Raw genomic sequence first — 14,034 nt, forward strand, 5'->3', positions numbered from 1 at the left:
CCTCTTATTTATACTCAAGAGATACTGGGCCTAGGGGCAAAGAGACCATGGTATTCTGAGCAAGTTGGAATAGCTAAGGCATAGGGATCCCATTGTCTAGGCCCCTCAGCATCTCTAGGAACTTAACAGTACTTTGCCAACCTGACAGGACAAGAAAATTCAAGAGTAGCCCCATGCCCACCATACGAGGCATGTTTCTACATCTGCATGCAGCCCCAGCCATCTCTCCCATTTCATTCTGAAAGCATGGGGCAATGAAACATGGACCAGATAGGGCCCAGGAACTGAACACCAAGGGAGGACCTGGGTAGTGCCTGTCTTGATGACTCACAGCCCTTGCAGGCCAGGGATGACAGGAGGCCACCCTCATACCACTCAATGGCGAACAGAGGGTGAGTAATTGCCAGCTTCCAGTATTGCCTTCTTGCCCGCCCCACCCACCATCCTATGATGGCACACTGGCCAGGAGGAGGTTAAATCCAGAAGGTCAAGGAGGGTGGGGCTCTGTGGTATCCAGATTCTCCTCAGTGCCTGGTAAAAACCCAGTGTGTGGGTGTCCTGGAAGGGGGGGTGTTCTAAGCCATGGAACTCCAACTTGTCCCACCGACAACACTCCCACAGGAAGGCTTTGTGTAAATAACGATTTTTTTTTCTTCTACAAATAAATTAAGAAACAAACTAGAAAACTGTCCACACCCATTGCTGCCCTCGGGTGTGGGTGTACCCTGTCCCTGCAGGGCCAAACAGAGTCCATAGTTGCCTTCAATCTCCGAGCACTCCCGTCTCAGGCTGGAGGCAAAAGAAAAGTCCTGGCCTCTTGGCTGGCTCAGTCCTGCAGCTGCCTCAAGCAGCCAGACTGTCCCTGGGGCTTTTCCAGAACTTGGTGCTGGCTGGGAGGGGAGGTGTCCAGCAGGTCTTGGCTTAGGGGACCAGAGCTGCTGCAGGGCCTCTCAGGGGAGGGGTTGGCCAAGTAGGCATTCACCAGCTCCATGATCTCTTCCATCTAATAGAGGGCAGAGGGCAGTATGCAACAGGGCCCACTGGGCTCTTTTTCTTTCCTCTTCCTAAGCTCTAGGGCTCAAGCTTCCACAAGGTGGGTTCCTGCATGCTCTGGGCCTGGCAACCTTCTCTTCCCTTTCACCTCTCTCCCTTCACACTCATCCCCCATCCCCGCTCCAGTGCCAGCCTCACCCTAGACCCTCTCCTTTGTGATTCCCCACCCCTTCCTAAGATTCTCACATCTTTGTGAGAATCCCTCCCCACTTACCCAGTGCTTCAAGGCTCTCCAGTGGATTCCTGTCCAGTTACTCTGTACTATCTTAGCCTTAGTCTATCATTTGACTCCCCCCAAATCCCTTGAAAGCCAAAGCTTGCTTCTGACCACAGCTGAACCCTAGTAGCTACAGCTGTATATATGCCAGTGTTTGCTCTTCAGCAACCCCTGTTCTCACCTGGGGACTCTGCAGGAGGAGCTGGCTGTCACCCACCCTCAGTGCTAAGGTGTGAGGGCCTATTAGCTGACAGGCGGCCACATGACCATAGCTGACACTGTGGATGGGTTCGGTCTCACCAGGCCTGGACAGCGACATGGCCTTTGCTCCCAGACCCAGGCAGAGCTTCTGTGGAGCACCTCCACCAGGCTCCTGCAGAGAGATGGGCAGGATTAGGGTCGGAAGGCGGAGCTGCTGCATCTTTATTTCTGGTAAGGGAGATGGCTGTGATCCGGAAGCTTCTTTGACCCTTGATTGACAGCACAGGTGTAGAGTGGCCAAAAGCACCTGGAGGTGCAAGCCCAAAAGCCTGAGAGTCCAAGGGTTTGAGATGGGCAGTTAGCTATTCTAGATGTGGCGAATGAAATGACCCTTACTGGGGGTATAGAGGGAGGCCTGTGGCTCTGGGATAAAGATGTTGGATCTTGGACCACCAGAGTCCCCTTCTCCCTTCTCCCCCTCACCGTGCTCAGCTCCAGAACGTCATACCGAGCAGCGCCGAACCCCGGACACTGCGCCGCCAGAGCCAGGTAGGCAGCCATGGCCTCAGCTTGGCCCATGCCCCGCAGGCGCTTCCAGCCTCCCAGCACCGCGGCCGTCGTGCTGCCTCCGCCTCCTCCCACCTGGGCCGTGCTTTCCGTCGAGCGGCCGGTCCCGACGCGCCGAGCACGCTCCGCCCGTCTCTTGGCCAAGCCCGGACTCCAGAGCGCCCCGGCCAGCAGGGCGGCGGAGGGCGGTGGCCTCCGGGTAGGGCGCGGAGGTTGTTCGCGCAGCGGGGCGGGGGGCGGCAGCAGACGGTCCAGGAGCGGCAGGGGTCCCCTCGGGGAAAAGTCCCGGTGCAAACTCTGCAGGCGCAGCGCCGCCAGGGCGCGCAGCGTGTCATCGGGTGGGGGCGGCCGGCCGCGCAGCAGCAGCGCGTGAGCCTGCAAGGGACGTGGGTGTCAGTATAGAAGCTGTAAAGACACCTCCGGGTGTGGAATCTGGGGAGGTCTGGGTTTGAGGAAAGTCAACCTATTGTGGTTGCCACAATAATGAAATGAAGATGGTTGGGAATAAGAGTTGTTCAAGCTTTGGTCGGTCTGGAGGCGTGAAATCCGGAGATTCCCACCTGCTCAAAGAGGAAAGGCAATTCGTGACCCTCTGGAGATAGCCCTTCTGGGTGCAGAGGTCCGTGAAGACGAAGACACAGTCTCCACCCGGAGTCGGGCGAGTCCTCCAGTCCGCTTTCCTCTGAGGTTAAACTGTAGAAGAGAAAAAAGATGCGTTGAGACAGGGAAGCAGGGCCCTTTGGATGAAGGCTAGTAGGGGGGGAAGGGACAGGGACAAGATACATTTGGGGGCGGGGCTCTGGCAAGCTTTTTAAATCAGACTACACACCACCGGCGGGTAAGGACTTGTCTGCAGTTCAGCGAGCTACAGGCACACCTAGATAAACGTGCTCAGTGATAGACAAAAGCTAAGTGGATTGGCTAATACAGCGCAGGGCTGGGGCTGGACATTTACTTCTCAAACCTGGTGAGCACGTCGGCCACGAGGGTCCCCCCAGCCAGGGCTCGCTCCTGGACCCCTCGCTGCTCATACAAAGCAAATGCGTTCCGGCTCCTGGCCAAACCTAGCCTACCCACCAACTCTCGAGCCACCTAGAAAGAAAGGAGGAAGATGAAAGTCAGATCACTCAGGAGTCTTTTTCAGAATCCTGGAAAGAGTTGATCCTACTGAAGAGGGCCCCGTAGTTTTTGCTGGCTTTCCAAAGAAACGAACCTGAGACTAGGGGCAAACAATGCCAGAGCCGGGCCTGAGAAGCTAGAAAGGGGTGTATACTGCACTGGAGACCCTGAGTTCAACCACCAGTACCACGGGTAAACAAATCAATAAGGCTGGAAGGTGAGTTTCAGAAGTGGAGGCAGGGGGATTCTTTCTTTGACCTCACCTCTCCCGCTGTAGTGTGGGAGTCGATAGACACAGGACACTCTCCAGCTCCAGGACAGTGTACGGTACACAATAGCGCTTGCCTTCTGCTCAGTGCTGAAATCTCTGCTAGCGAAGGCACCAGCTCTCGGCCCCGCGTACGGCCCAGAGCTTTCCGGATAAAGCGAGCATATTCTGCCAGTTCCGAGTCCGGGAGTGCCTGCTCCGTCCTGAATTAGAAGAAATTCAAGGACCAGTGTTCCAAGGGCTCTCTCTCTCTCTCTCTCTCTCTCTCTCTCTCTCTCTCTTTCCCTCTCCCTCCTCCTCCTTCTTCCCTCCCTCTCTCTTCTCTCTCTCTCTCTCTCTCTCTCTCTCTCTCTCTCTCTCTCTCTCTCTCTCTCTCTCTCTCGTCTCTCTCTGTCTTTGTAATTTATTTTACATGACCAAGTAGCTGCTTAGCATGCTTGAAGGTTCAGGTACGACTGCCCAGCGTGGAAAAAAAAAATCATTACATCTATCCAGATTCCTCTTCATAACTCATGTACAATCTTAATGTGTCCAGGCATTTTACATGGAACTGAATTATTTTCCAAGTCTCCTGCCTGCTCTCCTTCAATTGCCCTGCCTACTTCCTCTAGCTCTATGATCTTAGGGTGATTAAAATCTGAAATCCAACCACATCACTATGCTTCCTTAAATCCTTATGTTTTTCCCCCAAAGGGAGTGCCCTGTGATTCATCTGGTCACACGTGAGATACAATCTTGTAATTCCCATGAAGGTACTGAATATATTAGCATCAGGCCAGTTCTTAGGCATGTCATGTCCCTTCTTTGGATCTAGACTCTCCATTCTCCCAGCCCTATAGCTTTTTTTCCGGTGAGGCCTCCATTCTTACCTTTCCAAATGCCCCAGGAGGTGCCCTCGGACAGCTCCCCCAGGTCGAAAGGTGCAGCTCATACAAGTAAGAAGCTGCCAGTATCGCAGGGTTGCAGGATCTTGAGTAGCAGGGAGCCCAGGGGGACCGGCAAGACCAGAGGTCTGCTTAGCCAGCTGCAGGAAAAGTTCGTCCTGGAGTGCAGGCAGGTCCCGGCAGGTCTGGAGCACACCCTGCATCAGGGGCCCTGGGCGCCGCGCCCCCTCCAGCGCCTGCAGTGCCAGGAACAGCCTCACTGCCTCCTCTCGTAAGGGTGCGTAGCCTGGACCTGTGGGAGGGCCGGGGTGGAGGGACGGTTTGGAGAGGGGACACAGAGCAGCGCCCTGGGAGGAAGGCACGGTCCAGAGGAAGGTTCAGAGGGGTTTAAGGGCACAGGGGATTGCATGGAAAGGAGGTACTAGTGAAAGGAAAAGCAATGGTCCACAGACCCAAACTCTCAACCTTTGCCTCCCATGAACCCCTTTCTAGTTGCATAGCCTTTCCTACTAAGAAAGAGAGAGACTGGGGGCCATATATTGAACCCCTTCTCACATTCTTTAACTGGGTGCTCAGAGCCATCACTGTGAGCCAGTAAAAGAAAAAAGCTGCTCTGGAAACCAAAACCAGGGTTCCTCTAGCCTTATGACTTGGGCCAGTCAGTACTCCCTTTGCTGGGAGAAGTGTCCCTTTAGATGAGGCCAGCACAATTCCCCCAAATGATGGTTTTCCCACTGCCTATAAAGGTGATGTGTCCTGGTCTTAAGAGTATAACAAAAAAAAAAAAAAAAAAAAGAAAGAAAGAAAGTGTAAATGTTTCTGAAGGAATTGTTCAGAATGACACCTTTAGGAGTAGATGTCGGAAGGAGGCAGAGTTTTTATCCTGTTCTGGTTTTGCTGCCTCCAATCTAGACTACCTCCAGGTTCACCATACTCTGTGAGAAGTCAGGAGATGGCTAGAACCCCGAAGACTGTAAAGCTCCCTCCAGGTATCCAGTTCTTACCCAAAGTCTACCCCATCCCATCAAGGAGAGTTGACCTAGGGTTCACTCACTCACCTGGGGTACTGACTTCATAGGGCAGGGGCAAGAGTGGGGCATACAAGGCGCTACTGGTGTGCCTCAGAATAGGGTTTCTCCGGTAGATGAGGGCCACTGCTTCTGGGTCCCCACAGCTCTCCTAGAGGTCAAGAAGAGGGTCACTTAATAGAGGAAGGGAATTTTTTATGAACCCATAAAGTTTCTAGGACCACAACCCTCCTGGTTCTTATTGGAGAAATCTCTTACCTGTATGTCCCTGAGCAGTAGTTGGGTAGGGGTCTCCAGTGGGGCCTTGGAGGCAATCACCTCACGCAGTGCTACCCCCCAGCGCTCTGCCTCTGCTTGGCGTGGGGAGCAGAGGCGGATGCTGTGTTTCCGGCCAGACACAGTGACTGACCACAGACCTGGTGGAAAAAGAGGCCACAGAGGACAATCAGGGATTGTTGGGGCTCCTGCCAGGAAGGTAGGGAGATTCTCAAGACGTCTTACCTGTCTCCTTGGGCCTACGCTCCGGCCCAGTCACTGAGCACAGGCTTGTGAGGACCAGACTTCCGAGGCGCCTTGCTCCCTTCCCGCTGCTGCTGAACTGGTCCAGGGAATCTCTGGTGAGCACAAACCAGGCTCTGCGTGGGAGCAACCATGGCCGTGCCCCTCCTCCACGGGGTTCCCGGTACAGCCAACCTGGGGGTTGTGGAGGGGGGAGATAGGGAAGGCATTATTCCTAGGAGGGGTGTGTTTGGGAGCCTCCAAAAACGGGACCCAGGTGTTCCCACCTTTCACAATGACATCAGGGTCGTCCTCCGGAAGTCCCTTGTCTGGGATGAGGCTCCAGGTCTCTTCCCAGCTCTGCAGTCTGGACCAGAGATGAAAAGTTGGGCGAGGCTGAAGGGCCTCCACTCTGTCTCCTTATTAGGGGTTCCCCAGACTACAAGGGGTACATGCTTCCAAGCTGGGCACCCATCCTCCAGGCTGTGGGAACTATGGGGCCGTTCTGACCTTGCACCAGAAATAACTAGGACCCCCCTTCCTCCCCGCGCCCCCGGCTGGACCGCCCCCCGGGACCCCAGCCAAACCACAGCGTCCGGCAGCACAAAGCCTCTCCCTTATTGCACAACTGGAGGAGGAAAGATGGCAAGGAAGGGGTCCTGAGAACTAGCTGTGGTATCCGAACTAAGAGGCTCAGGGTAGAATCTCACCTGTCTGAGATCGGCCCATTCCTTGTTGGCTGAGTCAGTGTAACGTCCAGGGAACCCTAGGGAGATAAGCAGGAATACACTCAGAGGCTTTGACCCCTAGCACCAATGGTTTCACATGAGCCCAACACATCTCTCATCAGATTGAGGAAGGAGTGTCCGAAGTCCGGCCGTGAATGGGCAGGAAAAGCCAGAGCCACTCTGGGATTGTCCCTTCTACATACAAGTCTCTGTAGATCACTAGAGAATGCCCAAGAGCCACGAGCTCTAGACTTATAGCCACTGCCCTTTGACAATGCAGCCATGGGGTGGGCTGGGAAACAGGTCTGGGAGTCAGGAGACCTGGGTTCTGCTGATAGAGGCTGAACCACTAAGCAACTGCCATATCTTGTGAAAGTCCCCATCCATCTCTGGGGCTTAGTTTCTCCATCTTTCGAACTGAAGATGTGATTAAGTCCCTTCTACCCATGGAAGCCTCTTCAATTTTTTTTTTTTTCCTTCACCCTCTTTGCTTTGCTCAGAACCTCCAGGGAAGGAGAAGATGGGCTCCCAGGGAAAGTGCAGGACCCAAGACTGGGCAAGGGTGGTTAAAGGGTCTAATGAAGGGAAGAGGGGCCCTTCTACAGAAGATGTTCTCCGAGAACTTTGTGTGTTACTTTGCAGACAACTGAAGAAAGTGACACACTTTTACTAGGGCTCAGGAGGGCAAGAGGCTGCTCTTCGGGCTAAGGGTGGTTTGGAATTTTGACCTACTTATACACAAACCCAGCCTAGGAACTTCAATTGTTCCTAGGGAACCTAGGTCTGAAGTTGGTCGAAACCAACCCAGAGCCAAGCTAGCTAGACAGGAACTGTGCCATGGTCCCATTGCACTCAGACTGCTAAAGCCAGGAGGAGGGTTGGGGGAGGAGGACCAGAGACACCTGTCCCTGAGCTCCTAGGAGGGGGTGGAGGTGGGGCAAGAGAGAGGCCATGGCCTATTTGACAAAGATCCTGCCTATGCTGGAAGCCTGGGGACTTCCAAGTCCCACTCTTTCCCTGGAAGCCTACCCACTTCTTCTCTGGAGGTTCTGAGCAGGGGAAGTGGGGGCTACCACCAGGTACTGATCCTCCCCCCAACTCCCCTAATCTCCTCAGTCCCCTGCTTTCCTCCTCCTCCCCCCCTCTATATTTATCTGCCCTCTGCCTCGCCAGGTGCTGGCGCCTGCACTGGCTGCGGTGCAGCCCGCCCCACCCAGGAATAGAGCCACCGGGCTTGCCAGGGACCCCTAAGCAGGGTGGTGATGGGGAATAGGAGCTGGACCCTGACCACAGCACACAGAAGTCTGGTTGCCTCTGGTGGGTAAGGCATGAGAGAGGGCTTCTCGAAGGATGGAGGTCTTACACACCGATTGTGCCCGAGTGTCTCTTTCCCAGGGAGATCTGATTTATATACATAAAAACAAATCAGCAACCAAGTGATCCTCACCCATTCCCTCTGGTTTCCCAGGAACCTCACCAGAGAAGGCAGAGAGTTCTGTCTTAAGTGGCGGGATGAGAAGTCCTCAAAGGGCCATCGTCCCGAGTTTTTTCTTTGTGGGGTCCCTGATGCAGACCCCAATTCTAGGATGTCTTTTTGCCCTCGCCCAGGATCCCGCGGTGGGAGCTCCCGCATCTGGCCCCAGTGCTCATGAACTAACTGTGTGAGCAGAGCGAACCCAGGCGTTCCAGCCGCCCAGCCGGCCTCGCCACATTCCTTGGCTCTGGCGGAGGCGGAAGGAGACGGGATGGGACGCGGGCCGGGCAGGGAAGGGAGAGGCAGGGCCAGGTCGGGCCACGCGTGACGCCTCCTCTGCCTCAGGGCCCCCAGCAGGTGGACAGCGCCTTGTGTGCGGAGCAAGGCCCACAGGCACATCCCAAATAGCTACTTGCCCCTGGAGCTCCCGGGGCTCTGGCCTTCAGACAAGAATCTCCCCCACATTTCCAGTTGGCCAAGAGGACCGTGTTTGGCCCGAGTATAGAGCAGGCTCAGGCGTGACGGCCGGTTGTAGAGAGAAGGATTGAACACGGTTCTAAATCCTCTAGACTTACCCTCCCGCCGCCCGCCGGACTCGGGGTCCTTAGCTCAAAGGTCTCGTCGTCCTCGTCTTCATCCCCGTCCCCGCTAAGCTCGCCGTCCCCGTAGTCCCGGTGCAGAAGAGTGAAGCCTCGGCGGCAGCAGAGAAGCCACCACAATCCCCCGGGGAGAGGCATCCGGGCGAGCAGCCTGAGAATGGGGGCGCAGGCAGCGTTGCCGGAGCAGCAGGGAATCTGAGAAACTGGAGGTGCTCCGGCCCGAACTGGGTAGAGATGAGGTGCGACGAGAGGAAAGAAGGGGGCCGGAAGGAGGCAGTGTCCAGCGCTGAGGTGCAAGAGAACTATCACCAGAACCCGCTGAGGGCTAGATGTTTGGGCCCGGGCAGAGGAGGGGGAGATTAGCGTCCAGGGCCGGGGGAAGGGAGCAGGGAGCAATGTCCGGAGCTGGGAAGTAGTGTTCGTTGTAGTGTCCAGTCCTGTAGGAGCAGTGCCTGGTGCAGCGATCGTGGCGGGTGGTTGTCCAAGCTCCAAGGAGGGTGGTGTCCGGTAGGGCGTCCGGTGGCCGGGGCCCGGGCGGCGCGCGCTGCGCTCCCTGCAGCCCCGGGACTGGCGCGCTGGGGGCACGGGCAGAGTTCCCAGACCCCGCCTCCCTCTCACCCCCCTCCTTCCCTCCGCCTTGCCTCTTCTTTCTCTCCTCCCTTCTTTACAGGGTAGGGCCTAAGTTGCGTCACAGCCTCCTCTGCCCAATCACTGTTCCTGGCGCCGGCCAGTGAGACCAATCCCAAGCTTGAAACCGCGGCGGGTTGCATCATGTGTCTCTGGCTGAGTGACAGTGGAGAGGAATGGGAGGAACTGGGGAGGGAGTGGGCGGTGCGATGTTAGCCACGCCCGAGCTTTTGAGGTCGGATGCAGGGTGTCTGTGGCGTCATGTAGGCCCGCCTTCGTGCTCTTGTTTTAACTCTTGGCTCACCAAGCAGCAAATTAAAAACCCTTTTCGAAGGTCTGGAGAAGGAAGGGCATAAAGCTAGAAGGAAGCCGGGCTACTGGCCTGTGATTACTTGTTACATCTTGGAGTCCCTGCAAAAGTAGAGAGCCTTAATATCTTCGAGGCATCCCACACCTGCGTGTGAGATTTAGCTGCAGAGGCAGCTCTCCATCCTTGGAGTTAAAAGGGTCCAGATTTAGTTCTTAGCCACCCCCACTTCTGAGATGAAAAAGCTGCGAAAGGAGCTCTTGGAAGCCTCATACAAAGATCTGAAATAAAAGCGAATTTACAGTGCATTGAACTGGAATGGGAAGAGTGGCTTGGCATGCTTAGGGAATCTGCGGTCTCAGAAAATCGATAGGTCAGAGGCCTCTCATGCTGCATTTCTGAATAAGAAGGGGTTAACAAGGGTGCTAGGAGTTCAGGGCGGGGTCCGCGCTACAGCCCAGACTGCCGGGCGTGCGAGCTCGGGTTGCTGACTCAGCGGCGATTCCCTCGGTCACGGGCGGAGGGTTTCAGGTGGGCTCCAGTGGGTAGTGTGCGCCTCTTGGGGTGTCTGCGCAGTTTTCGAGCCTTTCCTCGTTTCTGGCTCCCAGAGGCCAAAGTTTTAAGTCTCTACCGCCTGAGGCTTTAGGACGCACGACTAGCCAAGGCTGGGCTAGGCTAGACTGGACGAAGTGCAGACTTCAAGCCAACGCCTCCCTAGGGACCTGTACACCACGCCCTTTTTGCCCCTAGACTCCAGACTGGAGCGGTGGTCTGACTTTGCTGACCGGATACTAAACTGGAAGAATTGTCTCGTTTGAATCCTGGCACTTGTGATTGTGCAAAAAGCAAAGACCAGAAATTTATACACCATCTCTAGAACCATCCTGACGGTACTTTCGCAGTAAAGTGGTGTATGCGGAGATTTCCGAGAGCCAGAGACTCTACAACTATAACCTCCTTTCCTCTTCAAGATCCTAGACACTTGCCCGCTGGAGAGTTCTGTCTGATACCAGGCCTCCCCTTTCCTGGCAAGCTCAGCGCATTTCCTTTGACTTGATCTCCAGGGGAAATAAGCAACGCAAGCGCCTCACACTCCGAGCTCAGGCCCAATAATTCCTCTTGGGAAATTTGCAAACTGCAATTCCCGTTTTTTTTTTTTTTTTTCTTTTTTTTGTTTGTTTGTTGTTGTTTTGTTTTGTTTCGTTTTTAAATGCTAGATGGAAAACTCCACTTCAACATTTTTCAACAGAAACATCTTTCCTTCTTAGGCAGGGTATTATTACTCTTAATCCTCCTGTCTCAACTTCTGGAATGGATGGGACTATATCCGGTCACACACCATCAAATTCAACTTTTTAATTAGCGTATTTCTTTCCACAGCAGGACTTTAGAAAGGATCCAAAACCACCCCAACCTAGAATCTCTTGCCTCCCACCCCTATAGACCCACGCACAAACAGCATCACCCCGCACATTTCGCATACTGGGAGCTAGGCACTTGCTAAAGCAGCCATTACTGGATAGCACTGGGGTTGTTAGAAAGCCCTTTCTTACAGTGACTCGCAAGGAGAAACCCCGCCCCTCCTCACCTGGCAACTTTCCCACCTCACCTCAGTTGGCAGAGACTGAGTGAAGCAGAGGGCGTGTCAGTACTCAAAGCTTGAGCCGACTCAGCAACCCCGTCCCCTCACACCTCCTACTCAGACCCAAGCAGGGGCGTGGGGGTGTAACCCACTGTCTTGGCCCTGCTGCAACTCGTTTCCAAAGCTGGTAATTCAAAAATAGTAACAGTAGTTGGGTTTCATCTCATTTGCATTGGATCCGTTTAATTAAGCACAGAGGCAATCCCTTTAAATCCTAAAGTCTTTCCCAACGTCCCCCTACTTTCTGTTACCCTCCCTGGGGTTGTTTCTTTAGCGCCCCCCCCCCCAGAATTGTAGCCCTAATTAGTTATCCCAAGAGAGACTGTGGGTCTCAGTAGGAGCGGAGCAGGAAGAAAGGCGGAGTCGGCGCGGGCAGCGGCCACGAGGGTTGGGCTTCGGGCTGCATCCTCCGCCCTGTAGCAGCCTCCGCAGGTCCTGGCGGAAACGCAGGCCCAAAAATGCATAAAGCACCGGGTTGAGGCTGCAGCGAACCAGTGTCAAGCTGCTGGTGACCATCAGAGCTAAATCCTTGCGCTTGCTGAAGGAACAGCTCCGCTCACGGGCTGCCAGTAGATCAGCTGTATCCAGCAGCAGGGCGAGGCTGTAGGGCAACTGTAGCACTACAAAGGCCACCACCAAGGCCACCACGACGCGCAGTGCACGCCGCCGCTCTGGCCCCCTGGCGGCCAGAAGCGTGCGGCCCAGGAGCGCATAACAGGCTGCCATGACTCCCAGAGGCAGCGCGAAGCCGAGGACCACCTCCGCCACCCCACTTGCCCCTTTCACAGTCTGCGTGAGGCTTTCGGGAAAGAGGAGCCGACAGCGTCGTTGGCCTTCCCGTGGCCGGTCCCAGCTGAAAAGGAGAGCAGGTAGAGCCAGAAGCAGCGACAACAGCCACACGAAGACTGAGACCAAGTGGGCACGGCTAGGCGTAGACGGCCGCTGCCCGGCTGGGAGAGCTCGTGTGATGGCCACATAGCGGTCGGCGCTGATGCACGCTAGGAAGAGGAAGCCAGCGTGGAAGGAGGCCGAGTAGAGTCCCGAGATAGCACGGCAGGTGGTACTGCCTAAATTCCAGCCCTGAAGAGCCCCTGCGGCAGCAAAAGGCAAGGTCAGGGCCAATAAGAGGTCAGCCAGGGCCAACTGGAGCAGGTGAACGGAGGTGGGAGACCGGGTAGTTCGTCGGGCTGCCAGATGGGTGGCCAAGACTAGGCCGTTGCCTGCCAGACCCAGCACAGCCACCGTGAGGGAGACACTGGGTTGGAAGGCCCGAGTAAAAGCCTGGATGTCACCTTTGTTACAGACCTCCGGCAGCGGCCCAGCTGAATAAGCCTCTTCATCATACTCAGAGTAAGGTCCCCAGGAGACCTGGTGACATCAAAATGAGAAGAGGGGCCGTGTAAGACATATTCCTACACTCCTCCCTCTCACATACTCGTTCTTTGTTTGAAGCCTCAACACCAGAAGACTCTCTCTCCAGATTCTTGCTGGTGTGCCTTTAACAGTCAGTTAAGCCACTCTTGCAGTTTTCCTAGCTCTGCTTCCAACTTCCTGGGTGACTTTGAGCAGCCGCTGGCTCTTTCTGGACGCCACTTACTAAATGTGTTCTAACCCAGCGTAGAAGTCCTATTCAGCCCACCTGGCAAGGTTAGCAGCGAGCTCGGTTGAAACCATGCAGGATAACAAACAACAGAACAGTCGCCCTAGACCAAGCCTTTGAATTATTAATAAATCTTAGCGCTTCTGTTCGCTTTGCAGTGCCCTCTCCTGGAAGGCAGGTCAGATGCAGGACTCTGTGCTTCAGTCCCGGACCCTAGACTTTAAGCTTAGGCTACAGGGCTTCTGTCTCCTTTCCCTTCTTTCCTCGCTGCCCTACGGTTGGAGCTCAGACATATCGAAAACACTCACACCGAAGGGGTCTTACGTGGGGTTTACAGGCTCCTGCACAGGTGCTGGATGTTAGAGGTCTGCCGTCAGGCGGGAAATCCCATTCCTTTCCCCTTCCCCACCCTCTCTGCAACCCTCCTCCCACACCCCTGCCCCAACTCCCACCTGTTCTGCGGGCTTGGTCCCCATCTCGGGCTACAATGGTTTCTGAGGTACAGCCACAGGGGCTAAAGTTAAATAACTAGTGGGCAGGAAGGAAGGGGTGGGGAGAAGGGCCAAGAAAGGAGGGTGGAGATTAGGGTCTGCGGGTTCACCTTTCCATCCCACCTTGCCTGATCTCTATCTAGTCGAAGAAAAAGGAATGCTTGAATGGTCTTCCGTGAGCTTTGTTTTCCTCAGAGTCTTCCCTGTGTAAACTACAGTAAGGTGAAAACACCAAGTTCACAGTTACGAAGGTGTTCAGCACTGAGCCGTGAGCAGTATTTACCTTCAGAAAACAGTTTTTTATTTTTATTTTTATTTTTTTAATTTGCCCTTCATTTCATCTCTGGGTATCCTTCTTCAAAGCGTTTCCCTTTTCCTTGAAAATGCCAGGCTCCACCTAGCCTCCTCCGACTTCTCCTTTTGCCACCCAGTCCTTGTCAACCTTGGGTTACTTGGGGGTATTTCCCAGTGGCAGGTTGTCTACCCCGCCCTTTCGTAATAGGGCTGAGGCACGCGCTTGCGCGGGGTCCGGGAAAACCGTGCGTGCCAGCAGAGGGGGGTTGGGGGGAGAGAGAGGGAGGGAGGGAGGGAGGGAGAGAGAGAGAGAGAGAGAGAGAGAGAGAGAGAGAGAGAGAGAGAGAGAGAGAGAGAGAGAGAGAGAGAGATTGGGGGTAGGAGAGAGGGAAGGGTAGATAAGGACGAAAAAGCATCAGTCAGCCACGAACCCCAGG

At 54.9% G+C, this 14,034-nt stretch overlaps 2 protein-coding genes across 4 annotated transcripts; both read right to left on the reverse strand.

Moving 5' to 3' along the window:
* Positions 1–653: 653 nt before the first annotated feature.
* PLEKHH3 (pleckstrin homology, MyTH4 and FERM domain containing H3) lies at positions 654–9,261 on the reverse strand. 3 transcript variants are annotated; one of them, XM_080924174.1, is made up of 13 exons: positions 8,613–9,261; positions 6,546–6,601; positions 6,123–6,202; positions 5,839–6,030; positions 5,596–5,753; positions 5,368–5,488; positions 4,295–4,601; positions 3,421–3,628; positions 3,003–3,130; positions 2,599–2,731; positions 1,955–2,413; positions 1,452–1,643; positions 654–1,003 (listed from the first exon to the last, which is right to left on the reverse strand). In XM_080924174.1, exons 1-13 carry the CDS (start codon positions 8,772–8,774, stop codon positions 827–829), a joined length of 2,373 nt encoding a protein of 790 aa, XP_080780300.1. In that variant the 5' UTR covers positions 8,775–9,261; the 3' UTR covers positions 654–826. The 3 variants fall into 3 exon arrangements, 2 of the variants coding, with proteins under 2 accessions (XP_080780300.1, XP_080780299.1); XM_080924173.1 differs by having other exon boundaries at positions 2,994–3,130; XR_013975206.1 differs by having other exon boundaries at positions 865–1,003; positions 1,980–2,413; positions 2,994–3,130.
* Positions 9,262–11,515: 2,254 nt separating this feature from the next.
* On the reverse strand, positions 11,516–13,288 carry CCR10 (C-C motif chemokine receptor 10; the record flags this gene model as incomplete). Its single annotated transcript, XM_080922269.1, has 2 exons — positions 11,516–12,580; positions 13,265–13,288. The coding sequence occupies 2 exons, from the start codon at positions 13,286–13,288 to the stop codon at positions 11,516–11,518; spliced, it is 1,089 nt and encodes a 362-aa protein (XP_080778395.1).
* Positions 13,289–14,034: the final 746 nt, after the last annotated feature.

The sequence above is a fragment of the Micromys minutus genome (genome assembly GCF_963924665.1).
Source record: "Micromys minutus genome assembly, chromosome: 10".
NCBI classification, from domain to species: domain Eukaryota; kingdom Metazoa; phylum Chordata; class Mammalia; order Rodentia; family Muridae; genus Micromys; species Micromys minutus.